Consider the following 16,585-nt stretch of genomic DNA (forward strand, 5'->3'; position numbering starts at 1 on the left):
GTATTGCTATCCCGTGGCGGTAGGCTGCTTCAGCAGTGTGGTTTCCTTTCACCTGGATCGCCATATATTCGCACGTTCTTCGATAAGCGTCAATTAGGTTAACAACATCGCTGCGATTTTCAAGTCCTAAGGCGTATACAACTATCGATAGTGATCAATTGGTATAACAAGACTACATGTGGATGATCCTTTGGCATTACTTCCAGTTGATGGTACCCACTCCGCCGGTCCAAGGGCCTATCAAGCGATGGGACAGACGAGGGAAACTGCTGCTTCTCCCTCTCTCTCCATCCTCCAGGAAAAAGTTATGCACTTCGCAAACCGATCACGCATCCTTACCCGCGTCTCAGACACACATATCAATTGAGTAGAAAGTCAGAACACGTAACTCATAGAAAGTGCATTCGAGCTGTTTCGCAGCTATTGTCCTTGCAACCTAAACTACCAGACAGCACTTAATTCTAAAAGCTTCCGTTAGAGTGGTTCCTTTAATTCGTGGCGTCATTCCCCATGTTAGGTGCCAAAGTTAAAACTACAAAAAAATGTGAACATCGAAATCACTCTAATGTATCTGAACTTAACAAAATAATATGTCTAAATCTGACCAAACTGTTCTTTCACTTAAGTATATTATTGGCAGTAGGCACCTATTACAAAGGTTTATTCATAAAAGAAAGGAAAAACACTCGATAGTTTCGACTTTTATTGTGCAAGACGGTGTGCCTCGTTTCCTACTGCCCTCCGACTTACACGTTTGTAATTTATTTCACTGGTAAAGGCATACACTATGCCTGTCCTTCAACTTCTCAATTTTGCACTGCACATTCTTGTATACTACATTGTACAGCATAATGGAAGCTATAACAGCAAAAGCAAAGTACAAGAAGGATGAAATATTATATGGTGTGGTTTAGTTACTAATTGGTACCACCCCCATGGGTTGAAATATTGCTCTGAAGCCTCTTAGCAGAGTTTCCAGCGCAAGCTGCTGGTTGTCCGATGATTTCGATGGTAAGCCCAACAAAATAATTCACTGCCCCTAATAGAGCCATAATATAGGACAAAAGATTCCGCACAGGATTCCGTTCGCGACCCTCGTAAGGTTATTGCAGTTGCATAATTTCTTTCGGAGAGATTTGATTCACGTCAGCAGCATTTTCACCTCCCTGTGTCTATCCTCTAATTAGGCACGAACCGAGTGGGCTGGCTCAATAGCAATCCGGTAGGAGCTTGGTCCAATTCTTAATAATAATAATTATTATTATTAATTATGTTCTTAATATTTTTATATCGACAGGAAGTGCAAAATGGCTAAGCAGGGATGGCTAGAGGACAAATGTAAGGATGTAGAGGCTTATCTCACTAGGGGTAAGATAGATACTGCCTACAGGAAAATTAAAGAGACCTTTGGAGATAAGAGAACGACTTGTATGAATATCAAGAGCTCAGATGGAAACCCAGTTCTAAGCAAGGAAGGGAAAGCAGAAAGGTGGAAGGAGTATATAGAGGGTCTATACAAGGGCGATGTACTTGAGGACAATACTATGGAAATGGAAGAGGATGTAGATGAAGATGAAATGGGAGATACGATACTGCGTGAAGAGTTTGACAGAGCACTGAAAGACCTGAGTCGAAACAAGGCCCCCGGAGTAGACAACATTCCATTGGAACTACTGACGGCCTTGGGAGAGCCAGTCCTGACAAAACTCTACCATCTGGTGAGCAAGATGCATGAAACGGGCGAAATACCCTCAGACTTCAAAAAGAATATAATAATTCCAATCGCAAAGAAAGCAGGTGTTGACAGATGTGAAAATTACCGAACCATCAGTTTAATAAGTCACAGCTGCAAAATACTAACACGAATTCTTTACAGACGAATGGAAAAACTAATAGAAGCCAACCTCGGGGAAGATCAGTTTGGATTTCGTAGAAACACTGGAACACGTGAGGCAATACTGACCTTACGACTTATCTTAGAAGAAAGATTAAGGAAAGGTAAACCTACGTTTCTAGTATTTGTAGACTTAGAGAAAGCTTTTGACAATGTTGACTGGAATACTCTCTTTCAAATTCTAAAGGTGGCAGGGATAAAATACAGGGAGCGAAAGGCTATTTACAATTTGTACAGAAACCAGTTAAAAGAGTCGAGGGACATGAAAGGGAAGCAGTGGTTGGGAAGGGAGTGAGACAGGGTTGTAGCCTCTCCCCGATGTTATTCAATCTGTATATTGAGCAAGCAGTAAAGGAAACAAAAGAAAAATTCGGAGTAGGTATTAAAATCCATGGAGAAGAAATAAAAACTTTGAGGTTCGCCGATGACATTGTAATTCTGTCAGAGACAGCAAAGGACTTGGAAGAGCAGTTGAATGGAATGGACAGTGTCTTGAGAGGAGGATATAAGATGAACATCAACAAAAGCAAAACGAGGATAATGGAATGTAGTCGAATTAAGTCGGGTGATGCTGAGGGAATTAGATTAGGAAATGAGACACTTAAAGTAGTAAAGGAGTTTTGCTATTTGGGGAGCAAAATAACTGATGATGGTCGAAGTAGAGAGGATATAAAATGTAGACTGGCAATGGCAAGGAAAGCGTTTCTGAAGAAGAGAAATTTGTTAACATCGAGTATAGATTTAAGTGTCAGGAAGTCGTTTCTGAAAGTATTTGTATGGAGTGTAGCCATGTATGGAAGTGAAACATGGACGATAAATAGTTTGGACAAGAAGAGAATAGAAGCTTTCGAAATGTGGTGCTACCGAAGAATGCTGAAGATTAGATGGGTAGATCACATAACTGATGAGGAAGTACTGAATAGGATTGGGGAGAAGAGAAGTTTGTGGCACAACTTGACCAGAAGACGGGATCGGTTGGTAGGACATGTTCTGAGGCATCAAGGGATCACCAATTTAGTATTGGAGGGCAGCGTGGAGGGTAAAAATCGTAGAGGGAAACCAAGAGATGAATACACTAAGCAGATTCAGAAGGATGTAGGCTGCAGTAGGTACTGGGAGATGAAGAAGCTTGCACAGGATAGAGTAGCATGGAGAGCTGCATCAAACCAGTCTCAGGACTGAAGACCACAACAACAACAACAACAATATTTTTATATCTTAATTATGTAAGCTGTAGCGTGGTAGAAAGTTCAGAAACTGTTAATGCTTGTGGTGCAGGTGTTACCTACACCACACGTACAAAGACCCGTTATTCCTCCGATTTGCTTGAGCATTCCCAGTCTATTCTTATCTACTAACAGCAAGGAAACTAACCGTAACAATAATAAAAATACTGAAATACTTAACTCGTCAGATAAGCGAGTTTCTTTGGTTCAGCGAGTTTCCCCTATAGTGAATGCTACACTGATGACCTGCTCGTTCGACAGTGAAGCATAGACGCCAGGCGCTAGTTCTGTGTGCTTTAAGTAGACATTTTCGACGTCTCCACCTACACACACTAAGCGACCTTATGCTGTGTTGCGATGAGTACTCCAGGATAGCATTATCATTTTTCCTCGCGAGATGTAAGTGGAGGTGAATTAATAGGTTACCCTACTCTTTCGTGAACGTACGCTCTCGGAATTTTAACAAAAAATACCTCCGCGTTCAACAAAGCCTCTCTTGTAGCGTTTACCCGAGGAGTTTGGTGTGCATGTCTTAACTCTCTCGCGCTTAATAAATAATCCTCTGACGGAACACACTGCTCTTCGTTGATCTTCTCTATTTCTTATGTAATATTCTGTAAACAGTGCTGCACAGCTTCAGTGCATTTGAAGAACGGCGTCATGAAATCATGCTGTAATCCATATTTATTCACAGAAAGCAGTTTCGGTTAAGCGAGCATTTTCAGACCATGGGTTAGGTTACGACTTTGGCCAGACAGTACGCTTAACACCGAAATGAAATGTCGATCGTTGAATTTGGTTATCGTTGAAAAATGAACAAGAGAAGGTATGTACACGTATGAGACACATGCTGTAACTAAAGGGCGTGTATTTTACGCCAACGAACCTTTCTTTAATGTGATGTAGCGTTAATGTGCGACTCGAAGTCGATCGCTTGATCGAAGCTCATTGTATTCGTCGTCGTCGTAATAGTAAAATAGTACTAGTAGTAGTCTTGTTTCTTTGGATCTACCGCGTCAGTCCAAAAAGTTTCGAGACTGGATAAATAAAAAATAGAGAAAAGTTAAGACAGTCGTTTTAAATACCTAAGGTGTTATATATAAACGTAATCTCCCCCCCCCCCCCCCCCACTTGAGAACAGCGCACAATGCCTTCGTACAACCATGCGGAAGTGTCGAAAGAAAGACCTTTGAAATATTCTCGAACTCGCGCGTCACATTTGCACCTTCTTCGGCCTTGGCGGAACATAAGAGACCCATTCTGCACTTCATCGTTTTTGGTCGTTTCGTACTGATAACACCAAAGTCTCGTTGCCATTGATGATCAGTCAAATGAAGAACGGTAAGAGTTCTTTTCATGAAAGAAAAAAATAAGTTTGTTTGGCTGTCAAGGCGTGTGAGACAAACCTTGCACACACTTTTCTCTTCTTCAGAACATTTTGGAGAATGTATTGGACACTTTGATCCAGTGATGTTCCTCCATTGCGATTTGTGACACAATTTTGACACACTGCACTTGCACGTCCACTGCTTAACATTACCATCTCATAACTGACTGGCCAAATGCACATTTGTTGTTTATAGTTGTTAGTATAAGCTGTAAGCGTATGTACTATGCTGACGTCGCTAGGAATTAAATCAGTCCCAGCACTATCCGTACAGACAGTATCTGCTTCCTTTCCAATTGTTGTTCAAGATTCGCATGTTGTTTCCATCTCTTTCTCTGTATTCAGGTTTTTCGTCATTAATAGCATGTACGTTTAACTAATTCTGAACATCGTCGTCCATCATTAAGCCTCTTCTTGTGGAGCTCTTCACTCTGCTCAATAATCTCAGCTCTACTGTTTGTATTTTGCTGTCTTCTGTATCTATTCTTCTGTGGCGTAGCCATAGTTTCATAAAAATTTAATTTTTGTATCTTTTCGGGTTTTATATGTGGTGGTCTATTTGTTATTCCACATATTGATTGGAATATGTGCAGCTTCTCATTTATACAGTGTGTACAAAAAAAATCATCCGATTTGGCGAATCTGTATTTCTGAAACTAATGAACATATACAATGAATTTTGTTTTTTGATGAACGGGAAACACAGTTTTTTTTTTTCATACCTTTCCACGGGTGTTCAATATGCCCCCCTTGAGATGCACGACATATGTCAATGCGATATCCAAATTGTTCCCAAACTCCAGCGAAGATGTCTTGAGTTACAGCTTCCATAGCTGCTGTTATACCATGTCTCAGTTCATTCATTGTTGTTGGCAATGGACGCACATAAACTAAGTCTTTCATAAACCCCCACAAGAAATAATCACGTACAGTCAGGTCCGATGACCTTGGAGGCCAGCAATGTAAGACTGAATGATTTGGTTCAGTCCGACCAATCCATCTTTCAGTAGTTCTTTGATTTAAAAATTCCCGCACTTCCAGATGCCAGAGTGGCGGTGCTTCATCCTGTTGGTAAATGAGGTCGTTCGAATGCGTCTCCTACTGTGAGAAAAGAAAGTTCTCAAGCATATCGAGATATGTGATTCCAGTAAGTGTTCTCGCAAAGAAAAATGGGCCATAAATCTTTTCCCATGAAACTGTTCAAAACACATTAAATTTTAGAGAGGCCCTCTCATGTTGTACAACTTTATGCTGTTGTTCCGTACCACATATTCTCACATTATGACGGCTCACCTTTCCATTTAAATGTAATGTTGCCTCGCCACTAAATACTAAGCGGAAGAAAAGGGCCATCCTCCATGTGTGCAAGAACGAAATTATAGAAGTCCATACGTTGTTGTTTGTCATCATCACGAAGAGTATGCAGTAGCTGAATTTTGTACGGTTTCATGTGCAAACGTCGACGCAACACGCGCCAGACGGATATCGGGGGCATGTTGAGCTGCCGACCTGCACGGCGAACCGTTTTTTGCGGACTCCTTGTGAAACTATGACGTATGCGTTCGACATCTGTGTCAGACATTCACAGTCCGGCGATTTGCCTTTACACATCCAACCTGTTTCTCGGAACTGTCATGCCATCGTCTAATGGTGTGTGATATAGGATGATCCACACCATACCTAGTACGAAAGTCAGGCTGAACAGTTTTTGCTGGCCTGGACTGCGCAAAACGTAGAACACAAAACGCTTTTCTAGAACTAAAGTGGGCACACACTGCCGGCCGCTGTGGCCAAGCGGTTCTAGGCGCTTCAGTCTGGAACCGCGCGACCGCTATGGTCGCAGGTTCGAATCCTGCCTCATGGATGTGTGTGATGTCCTTAGGTTAGTTAGGTCTAAGTAGTTGGAAGTTCTAAGGGACTGATGATCTCTGATGCCATAGTGCTCAGAGCCATTTGAACCATTTTTTTGGGCAGACACTGCTGCTACGTAGCGGGAACCATGTAAAACTCGAGAGTTTGCGCTTTCCAACATTACGTTGTTCACACAGATATCTCAAATAACATAATAGTTACGCTTTTCTTTAAATCGGATGATTCTTTTTGATACACCCTGTATAATTATCATAACTTTTGTTGCAGCACAAATATTTAAAATGTGACACCTGTTCTGTTACTTTGTTATTAATTAGTATTTTCGAGCATATTGGATGACCTTGAAAGGCCATCACTTTCGTTTTATTCTAAACAAATTAGATTTAGCCTATGTATTACTAAATGCAGGTCACTTTGCTTTCATATGTTTATATGATTACTTTATCATGTGCGAATACTATTATACTGTTAGTGTGCTTATCTAATTTAATATAGGTTAGTGTGTTTATTTAAAGTATCTGATTTCCAATGTTTAGAATTTTGTAAATAGAAATGTTAAAAAGAGTGATTTAAAAGAAACCTCCCTTGCTCATCCCTCAACTGAATTTCATCTCGTCTGTTCTTTTAGCTCCTGTATGTATTACGATTTTTGTTTCACGATATGAGCTTTTGATTACCTTTATGAAGTTTGGTGGATAGCGACTGTAATTCAAATCAATGGAAAACTTCTTCAAAATGTAGAAAAGAGACGAAAGTATCTTGATTTTTTTTTCTGTCAGTCATTTTATTGCAAAAGTACTGTTATTACTTGAATGTCCTTCCCTGAATAGATTTCTGTCTTCATGACAAGTGCATGAGCAGCAAACGTTGGTAAATTGTTGTAGATATTGAGTAGATCTTTTAAGCCGCATTCGACATGCAACTGTCTGTAGTTTCCAAGTCACTTCTATTGCCCTTTTTGAACAGGTAGATAACTTCCGCTGTGTTCCATGTGGTTTTGTGTGAGGGGCTTGGTAGCTCCTTTCTGATGTTACTCTATTAAACCGACCTACTTAGGACGACCTATACTCGATGAACGGCTGAACGAAGCCAGTTGTTTCGTCGATGAATCACATTTTCTGAAGATTGTCCAATGAATCCTAGCGTGGCATCTGCTTTTCCTACATCTAATCGCGCCAGTCGGTAACTCCTAGGTGCTCTACGGTAGTTACTGTTTTCAGTGGTTTGTCTCTAATAGTGCAGTCAAACAGTAGTGCATATCTTTGCCTGTTTATGAGCAATATATTACATTTATTTTCGTTCATGGCTAACACTCTGTCCCTGCATCAATCTCCTATCTTCTGCAGGACTTCCTGCATTTCGCTATAGATTTCTTGCATTGTAGTTTCCGATAGGCGAAAATATAGTCTGCGAGCAGCTCCACGAAGCTTCCGAATTTATCCACCTAGTTATTATACATACTGTCATGTCCTTTAATAATTCCAAATATAACTGTCTGCCTCTCATGAGAACGTCTACCCCACCATCTTTAATAACGCCTGCCGCATCTTTAATATGTGGATGACGCACTGTGTGTGTGTGTGTGTGTGTGTGTGTGTGTGTGTGTGAGAGAGAGAGAGAGAGAGAGCCATATTCTATATTCGTTATTGCTGAAGCATTTGGACAGACATAATACAGAGTGCACATATAGGCAGACAGCTATTGCACTATATGATAAAACCATAAATTAGTTACAAACTATGACGTGCAAACCTCCATTCAACATAAAAGCGTCACTACAGATATTCGGATTTAGGTTATGACACGTTCGATAGACATGAAATCATTGACGATGATGTGGCGCAGATGAATAGCGAAATTCTGCAGTGTCTGAACACCGATGCTGTTGATGACCTCCTGAATGGCTGTTACCAGCTCATCAATGGTTTTGAGGTTATTGCTGTACACCTTGTCTTTAATATAGCCCCACAAAAAGGAGTCGCGTGTGTTCAGATCCGGAGAATATAGCGGCCAGTCGAGGCCCATGCCAGTGTCCTCTGGGTACCCCACAGCCAGGACATCCTCCTCCAGGACATCAAACACTCCCCTGCTTCGATGAGGTCGAACTCCACCTTACATGAACCACGTCTTATCGAAATCAGGATCACTTTGGATAATGGGGATGAAATCACCTTACAAAACCTTCACGTACCGTTCGGTAGTCGTCGTGCCATCAAGGAATATCACACCGATTATTCCGGACTTGACATTGCACACCACACAGTCATCCGTTGAGGGTGGAGAGATTTCTAGATCTCGAAATGCGGATTCTCAGTCCCCCATGTGCGCCGATTTTGCTTATTGACGAACCCAACCAAATAAAAATAGGCATCGTCGCTAAACCAAACCCATACACGCGCATACTAATTCCTATCATGCCCCGCGGCCACCCGTGCAGTTTGAACTTCCTACCGCAAACCGTTTAGAAGTTATGACGGTTTTATTTCATGTACTTCAAGAATTGTCATCGTGTACTTATTTCCCGTTATAAACGTAGCCTCCATTCACCTCCCCTCCGCCACACTCGCCTTCCGCATAGCTGAGCTGCTTCTTTTAGTCATTTCGGTATTACTCCCCGCCTCGACGGCGTGCTAGCTGCTAGAAGGAATGCTCAGAACGCTTAGCTGTAAAAGCAGCCGCCCACAGAACATTTTAAACATAGAATTCCGTTTCCTTCGTCACGCAGAATCGACACTGAGCTGCACTGGGTTCGTTGCTTAGAAACTCGTAGCGTCTCTTAATACTGACATATAGTCTTCGCTAGACTGTTTGATGCGTCCACCTTGTAAGGTGGCTGCATTCATACCGGTAGTTCGGATCGGCGCTATGATTGTGTCTGTGTCTCGGGAGAGGAGACAGTACGGCGCGCGTGGAGTTTTCTACTCGCTACTGTATCATCACTGTGGCGGAAGTACACCGCTGATCGTTAGTAATACTTCTGCAGTGGGGCGGATAGCAAATAACTCAGCGGAGACAGGAGCGATTCTGAAGGTGTCCAGTGCAGCTCTAGATGAAACGTCGTGAACGAAAAATCTTCTTGGACCACAAACAGGGCCCATTCAAAAACATTTTTCCACGCAAGCGACATGACGTATCATTTGGCACTATCAGTTGTTTTTCCTTGAGCTTTTTCTCATGTATGTCATTTTACTCACTAAATAAATATAATTATCCCCCTCCTTAGCTGAACAGTAGCGTTCACGCTTTTAACGTGGTGGATTTATGTTCCATTACTGGCGACAGCACGAGAGCTTTAGCTGACTCGCCCATCGCTGAAGTGACGTCTTATGAAATATTTGCTCTAAGCCGTGAGCCACACAATATTTATTGGGTTGTCTCACGTTCGTTCGCCTTTCGTTACAGTGCAATCACGAAGAACGCCTGGGAACACCTTCCCGCAGCACAGCTACGACAGCGTGGTTGCCTGCCTATCTGCTTACATACTTTCATACGCAAGGCCGCGCACAATATAACAAAATAAGGCAGATCGTTTCTTTAAACAAAGTACGTATTTTCTGCTGTATACGCCATTACTGTTGACAATAAATTGCCAGTTCTCTCGTAGCTTATAAATACCATTCTTCCAAAATGTGGAGATTTAAAGTTGATGACTCATGGAGGTTAAGTCTGCATTCCTCAAAGGAGGTGAGGCGTTTGTCATTCAGGCCGTGGTGCAGGGAACAGGAAAGATGAAAGTCGGAAGGCGCAATGTCTGGCAAATAAGGCCGTTGGAGTAACACGTCCCACTCAACAGAACGACAGACCGCAGCTTTTGACAGGTCACCATAGAGGTATGTGGTCTGGCGTTATCGTGGTGAAAGACGACATCGTGTCCCCAGTCCGGTCAACGTTTTTCGTCAGTGGCTGCCGTGAGACAATCCAACCGTGAACAATATTTCTTGGAAACGGTAGTCTTATTCGGACGAAGTTCGTAATATAGGAAGTCTTTGCGATCCCATCAGATGCGTAGCGGAACATTTGTCGGAGGCACCCGTGGCTTAGGAACCGAAAGTGATGACCGGCCTGTCGTGCGCTACGATTTACTATTCCGGGCATTATTTTACACGATCCACTTCTCCAGTTGCCAGCCGTTCCAGCAAAGGAGCATTTTGATTGCGTCTCAATAAGGAGTCATAGATAGACACGCGCTGAATCATGTTCGCTTCACTCAGTTCGTGATGAATCTATACGAGGTGCATTCAAGTTCTAAGGCCTCCTATTTTTTTTCTAATTAACTACTCACCCGAAATCGATGAAACTGGCGTTACTTCTCGACGTAATCGCCCTGCAGACGTACACATTTTTCACAACGCTGACGCCATGATTCCATGGCAGCGGCGAGGGCTTCTTTAGGAGTCTGTTTTGACCACTGGAAAATCGCTGAGGCAATAGCAGCACGGCTGGTGAATGTGCGGCCACGGAGAGTGTCTTTCATTGTTGGAAAAAGCCAAAAGTCACTAGGCGCCAGGTCAGGTGAGTAGGGAGCATGAGGAATCACTTCAAAGTTATCACGAAGAAACTGTTGCGTAACGTTAGCTCGATGTGCGGGTGCGTTGCCTTGGTGAAACAGCACACGCGCAGTCCTTCCCGGACGTTTTTGTTGCAGTGCAGGAAGGTATTTGTTCTTCAAAACATTTTCGTAGGATGCACCTGTTACCGTAGTGCCCTTTGGAACGCAATGGGTAAGGATTACGCCCTCGCTGTCCCAGAACATGGACACCATCATTTTTTCAGCACTGGCAGTTACCCGAAATTTTTTTGGTGGCGGTGAATCTGTGTGCTTCCAATGAGCTGACTGGCGCTTTGTTTCTGGATTGAAAAATGGCATCCACGTCTCATCCATTGTCACTACCGACGAAAAGAAAGTCCCATTCATGCTGTCGTTGCGCGTCAACATTGCTTGGCAACATGCCACACGGGCAGCCATGTGGTCGTCCGTCAGCATTCGTGGCACCCACCTGGATGACACTTTTCGCATTTTCGGGTCGTCATGCAGGATTGTGTCCACAGAACCCACAGAAATGCCAACTCTGGAGTCGATCTGTTCAACAGTCATTCGGCGATCCCCCAAAACAATTCTCTCCACTTTCTCGATCATGTCGTCAGACCGGCTTGTGCGAGCCCGAGGTTGTTTCGGTTTGTTGTCACACAATGTTCTGCCTTCATTAAACTGTCGCACCCACGAACGCACTTTCGACACATCCATAACTCCATCACCACATGTCTCCTTCAACTGTCGATGAATTTCAATTGGTTTCACACCACGCAAATTCAGAAAACGAATGATTGCACGCTGTTCAAGTAAGGAAAACGTCGCCATTTTAAGTATTTAAAACAGTTCTCATTCTCGCCGCTGGCGGTAAAATTCCATTTGTCGTACGGTGCTGCCATCTCTGGGACGTATTGACAATGAACGCGGCCTCATTTTAAAACAATGCGCATGTTTCTATCTCTTTCCAGTCCGGAGAAAAAAAATCGGAGGCCTTAGAACTTGAATGTACCTCGTACATCGCGAATATTTACATAACCCCGCTTCTTCAATTTCCCGACTACAGTAGCACGAGTGACACTGAGCTCGAGTGACAATGCCCGTGTTGCCATTCGTGGATTGTAGACTATTATGTCATAAAACCGTTCTATGTACGTAGCTGTTTGCAGTCCGTATCGCGGTTTGTGGCTGTTAGGGCGAAGTTCCCAGCATTACATCGATTAAACATTTTAGAAATGGTCGAGCTCTTACTGCATCGTCCCTGTATGCAGCGCAAATCTTCTGCTGGCATTGTGAGGCGGTTTTCCCTTTATGATAGAAAAACAGCTTTTGATGTCGGAAATGTTCCTTGTTGCTTTCCATAGGTTGTAAACGCACGTTCACACTGTTCCGTCCAATGCGAGACGCGCGCACACGCACACGCACATAGTGGCGCGTCAGGTTGTCGTCTCTTCGTCGTAGGGGCGGCTAGGCAACCGTGTTTCCCTAGGGGTATGGCGGGAGCAGGGTTTGCAGGCGCTGTTAACGGTACGCGCGAGCAAAACGAACCCCCCCCCCCCTTTCCTAAGGGCTACCTCACCTTGCGCAACGTCGGGAAATGTGGTACTTGCTTGAATGGCACATTTTGTTGTTGATAGAAGATAGAAGAAAATACGTAGCGCGGCAGTATGCTTGGTTCAGCTCAATCCATATCTTAGTCGCCAAGGTCATGTGACATCAATCTAGATTTTTCTGTCTGAGTAAAGCACTCCTGCTACTACGTATGAAGAACTGTAGTACATTGTTGTCAACATGTGCGATATGGTCCGGAGATGTTTGAAAGAATGCGTACTCATTGTAGAGAAGTATCAGTACCGCTCCAAATGTAAGAGGCACGAGGCCGGCCGCGGTGGCCGAGCGGTTCTAGGCGCTTCAGTCCGGAACCGCGCGACCGCTACGGTCGCAGGTTCGAATCCTGCCTCGGGCATGGATGTGTGTGATGTCCTTAGGTTAGTTAGGTTTAAGTAGTTCTAGGGGACTGATGACCTCAGATGTTAAGTCCCATAGTGCTCAGAGCCATCTGAACCATTTAGAGGCACGAGTGCACAGTGAATTGCAACAAATAAATAGCCTAAGTAGTATTGTGCTTCTTCTTACGATTAAGTTTGGGCGGAATCTCAGGCCAGTGAGATGGATTCGTCATTGGAAAGCTATACTAACTGGGAAATAAATTTGATTTTGAAGTCTGGCAGCTCGTAACCACACATTCGCGACTATCTCACAGTTGGTTCGTTTGCGATACCAGGTTTGCTTGCACGTATTCCCTTGAATTGTCGTATACCCTACTGATTGTGATATACCCTATATATAAATTTTTCATTTGGGCTCCTCTACAATTTTTCAACTCGCGTGTCTGGCATGTCTCTCAATTTGGCGCCGCAAGTAGTCTTTTGCGTTGCTACGACCAGTCACCAGCAAATAAGACACGTGGTTTCAAAGCGTTCGCTGTATTGTCACTGAGTTATCTTTCCTGCGAGTTTCCCTCGCATCTCTGTTCTTACATGTTTTTGTAAGATAGAACTTTTGAAATACGGAACGAGCATTAACTATTGTACGGATTGGGGAATATATGGTTCTGCTTTACACGAAGAGAAACGCTAATTACAAACGAATTAACACACTCGTAGTCGCCTCGCGGGATTAGCCGAGCGGTCTAGGGCTCTGCAGACATGGACTGTGCGGCTGGTCCCGGCGGAGGTTCGAGTCCTCCCTTGGGCATGGGTGTGTGTGTTTGCCCTTAGGTGATAATTTTAGGTTAAGTAGTGTGTAAGCTTAGGGACTGATGACCTTAGCAGTTAAGTCCCATAAGATTTCACACAACATTTTGAGCACTCGTAGCCGAACGCATGTGATTCGCCGGGTTCGATCAGTCGAATTGCCCTCAGGGGTAGTGAACGTGCTCTACCTACTGCCCACTTTTGTATCTCTGTTAGCGGTAAAATTTTCTAACTGTCCACTGGCTCCACACGGATCGTGATGTATAGAGTAGTGAAGTTGCTTTACTTCATAAAATTTATACAGCAGATTTGCGGCAAGTTACAACGCATAATAATAATCACTTACCAAATACTTTGTCAAAATTTTACGAAAAGCTAATGAAAATCTTTCAAAAATTCCTACTACCGACCATGACAGCTGGAACGCCCACTAATGGGCGAAAGGTATCATGATGACTACCACTGGTATACGGGAATTCCTGTGGAAGATTTAGCGCAAATGTTAATATCTGTCTCCCAGATAGTATTCTTCCGATAGCTCCTGTTTAAAACCGAAGAAACAGCAGGGTTTATGCCATTCGTTAAGTAATTTGTTCCTTCTTTTTTGTCTTCATCTGTCTCCTCCTCCTCCTCCTCCTCCTCCCGTTTCGTCGACGACGCTGCCGCCATCTTGTGGTGGCAACGGTTGTAATGGTACTCGTGTGTGTCGCACAGCTTTAGCAGAAGTCCGTGTGTTCCAGGCGTCCGAGCGGAAGCTGCCGCCGCCCCGCAGTAGGCAGTGCACGCCCAGGGAGCTGCTGATGGAGTCCATCAAGCGCGGCTGCCATCTGCGGCCGTCCCTGTCCCACCTCAAGAAGAGGAGTGAGTACCTACCTACCTACCTTACTTAGCACACACGCAGGGAACGAGTCACGTCGTTATCTCCCTCATATGTACTGTGTGTTGCATTGCCACCTGCCAACCTTTCCTCTTTTGATTTACATACACTTGGATTTGCTTATGGTACCCAATTCAAATGTGTTAGCGGGAGAACATTTTTCTGAAAGTCATTTACAGCAGCTGTGCAAAATAAGTCCTATTTTTATGCCATACACACACACACACACACACACACACACACACACACACACACACACACACACACGCACGCGCGCGCGCGCGCGCGCGCACGCGCGCGCGCGCGCGCGCGGACAAGTTCACTACTGGCCATTAAAATTGCTACACCACGAAGATGACGTGCTACAGACGCGAAATGTAACCGACAGGAAGAAGATGCTGTCATATCCAAATGATTAGCTTTTCAAAGCATTCACACAAGGTTGGCGCCGGCGGCGACACCTACAACGTGCTGACATGAGGAAAGTTTCCAACCGATTTCTCATACACAAACAGCAGTTGACCGGCGTTACCTGGTGAAACGTTGTTGTGATTCCTCGTGTGAGGAGGAGACATGCATACCATCACGTTTCCGACTTTGATAAATGTCGGATTGTAGCCTATCGCGATTGCGGTTTATCGTATCGCGACATTGCTGCTCGCGTTGGTCGAGATCCTATGATTGTTAGCAGAATATGGGATCGATGGGTTCAGGAGGGTAATACGGAACGCCGTGCTGGATCCCAAGGGCCTCGTATCACTAGCAGTCGAGATGACAGGCATCTTATCCGCATGGCTGTAACGTCTCGATCCCTGAGTCAACAGATGGGGACGTTTGCAAGACAACAACCATCTGCACGAAAAGTTCGACGACGTTTGCAGCAGCGTGGACTATCAGCTCGGAGACCATGGCTGCGGTTACCCTTGACGCTGCATCACAGACAGGAGCGCCTGCGATGGTGTATTTAAGGACGAACCTGGGTGCATGAATGGCAAAACGTCATTTTTTCGGATTAATCCAGGTTCTGTTTACAGAATCATGATGGTCGCATCCGTATTTGGCGACATCGCGGTGAACGGACACTGGAAGCGTGTATTCGCCATCGCCATACTGGCGTATCACCCGGCGTGATGGTATGGGGTGCCATTGGTTACACGTCTCTTGTTCGCATTGACGGCACTTTGTGAACAGTGGACGTTACATTTCAGTTGTGTTACGACCCGTGGCTCTACCCTTCATTCGATCCCTGCGAAACCCTACATTTCAGCAGGATAATCCACGACCGCATGTTTCAGGTCCTGTACGGGCCTTTCTGGATACAGAAAATACTCGACTGCTGCCCTGGCCAGCACATTCTCCAGATTTCTCACCAATTGAAAACGTCTGGTCAATGGTGGCCGAGCAACTGGCTCTTCACAATACGCCAGTCACTACTCTTGATGAACTGTGGTATCGTGTTGAAGCTGCATGGGCAGCTGTACCTGTACACGCCATCCAAGCTCTGTTTGACTCAATGCCCAGGCGTATCAAGGCCGTTATTACGGCGAGAGGTGGTTGTTCTGGGTACTGATTTCTCAGGATCTATGCACCCAAATTGCGTGAAAATGTAATCAAATGTCAGTTGTAGTATAATATATTTGTCCAATGAATACCCGTTTATCATCTGCATTTCTTCTTGGTGTAGCAAATTTAATAGCCAGTAGTGTAATTACCCTCCATTTAGTGTGTGGATTCTGGAAATTTTTATAACACTTTTCTTTTGCAGTAGTTTCGTAGGCAGCATCCCCTTCTGTAGTATGTTTTCTTAGGCATACTTGATGCGGTATTCACATCACGAGGTAAGGCCACGACGTTCCGATCCGGCATTTACTCCAGATTTCGTACACTTTCAGAAGTCCGTTAGCACATAATGCGTAACAAGGCGTACTACTTCGACGATTTCAAGAAATCGCAGGAGAATTTTTACGCTCCAGTGATGGACTGGTGCGTTGTGACCCTGAGCACAAGATGGCGGTAGTCATGTGACAAGCGTTCAAGCTCCGTAA

General features: G+C 44.2%; 1 protein-coding gene across 3 annotated transcripts in view; it reads left to right on the forward strand.

Annotated features, from left to right (window-relative positions):
• Window positions 1-16,585, forward strand: part of LOC126259303 (protein spire) — an 853,493-nt gene that overhangs the window by 553,505 nt on the left and 283,403 nt on the right. For all 3 annotated transcript variants that reach the window (XM_049955972.1, XM_049955974.1, XM_049955973.1), the window contains one exon: window positions 14,404-14,524. In XM_049955972.1, coding sequence (XP_049811929.1) covers window positions 14,404-14,524 — 121 coding nt within the window. The remainder of the gene's footprint in view (window positions 1-14,403; window positions 14,525-16,585) is intronic.

Source organism: Schistocerca nitens, chromosome 5 (genome assembly GCF_023898315.1).
Source record: "Schistocerca nitens isolate TAMUIC-IGC-003100 chromosome 5, iqSchNite1.1, whole genome shotgun sequence".
NCBI classification, from domain to species: Eukaryota; Metazoa; Arthropoda; class Insecta; order Orthoptera; family Acrididae; genus Schistocerca; species Schistocerca nitens.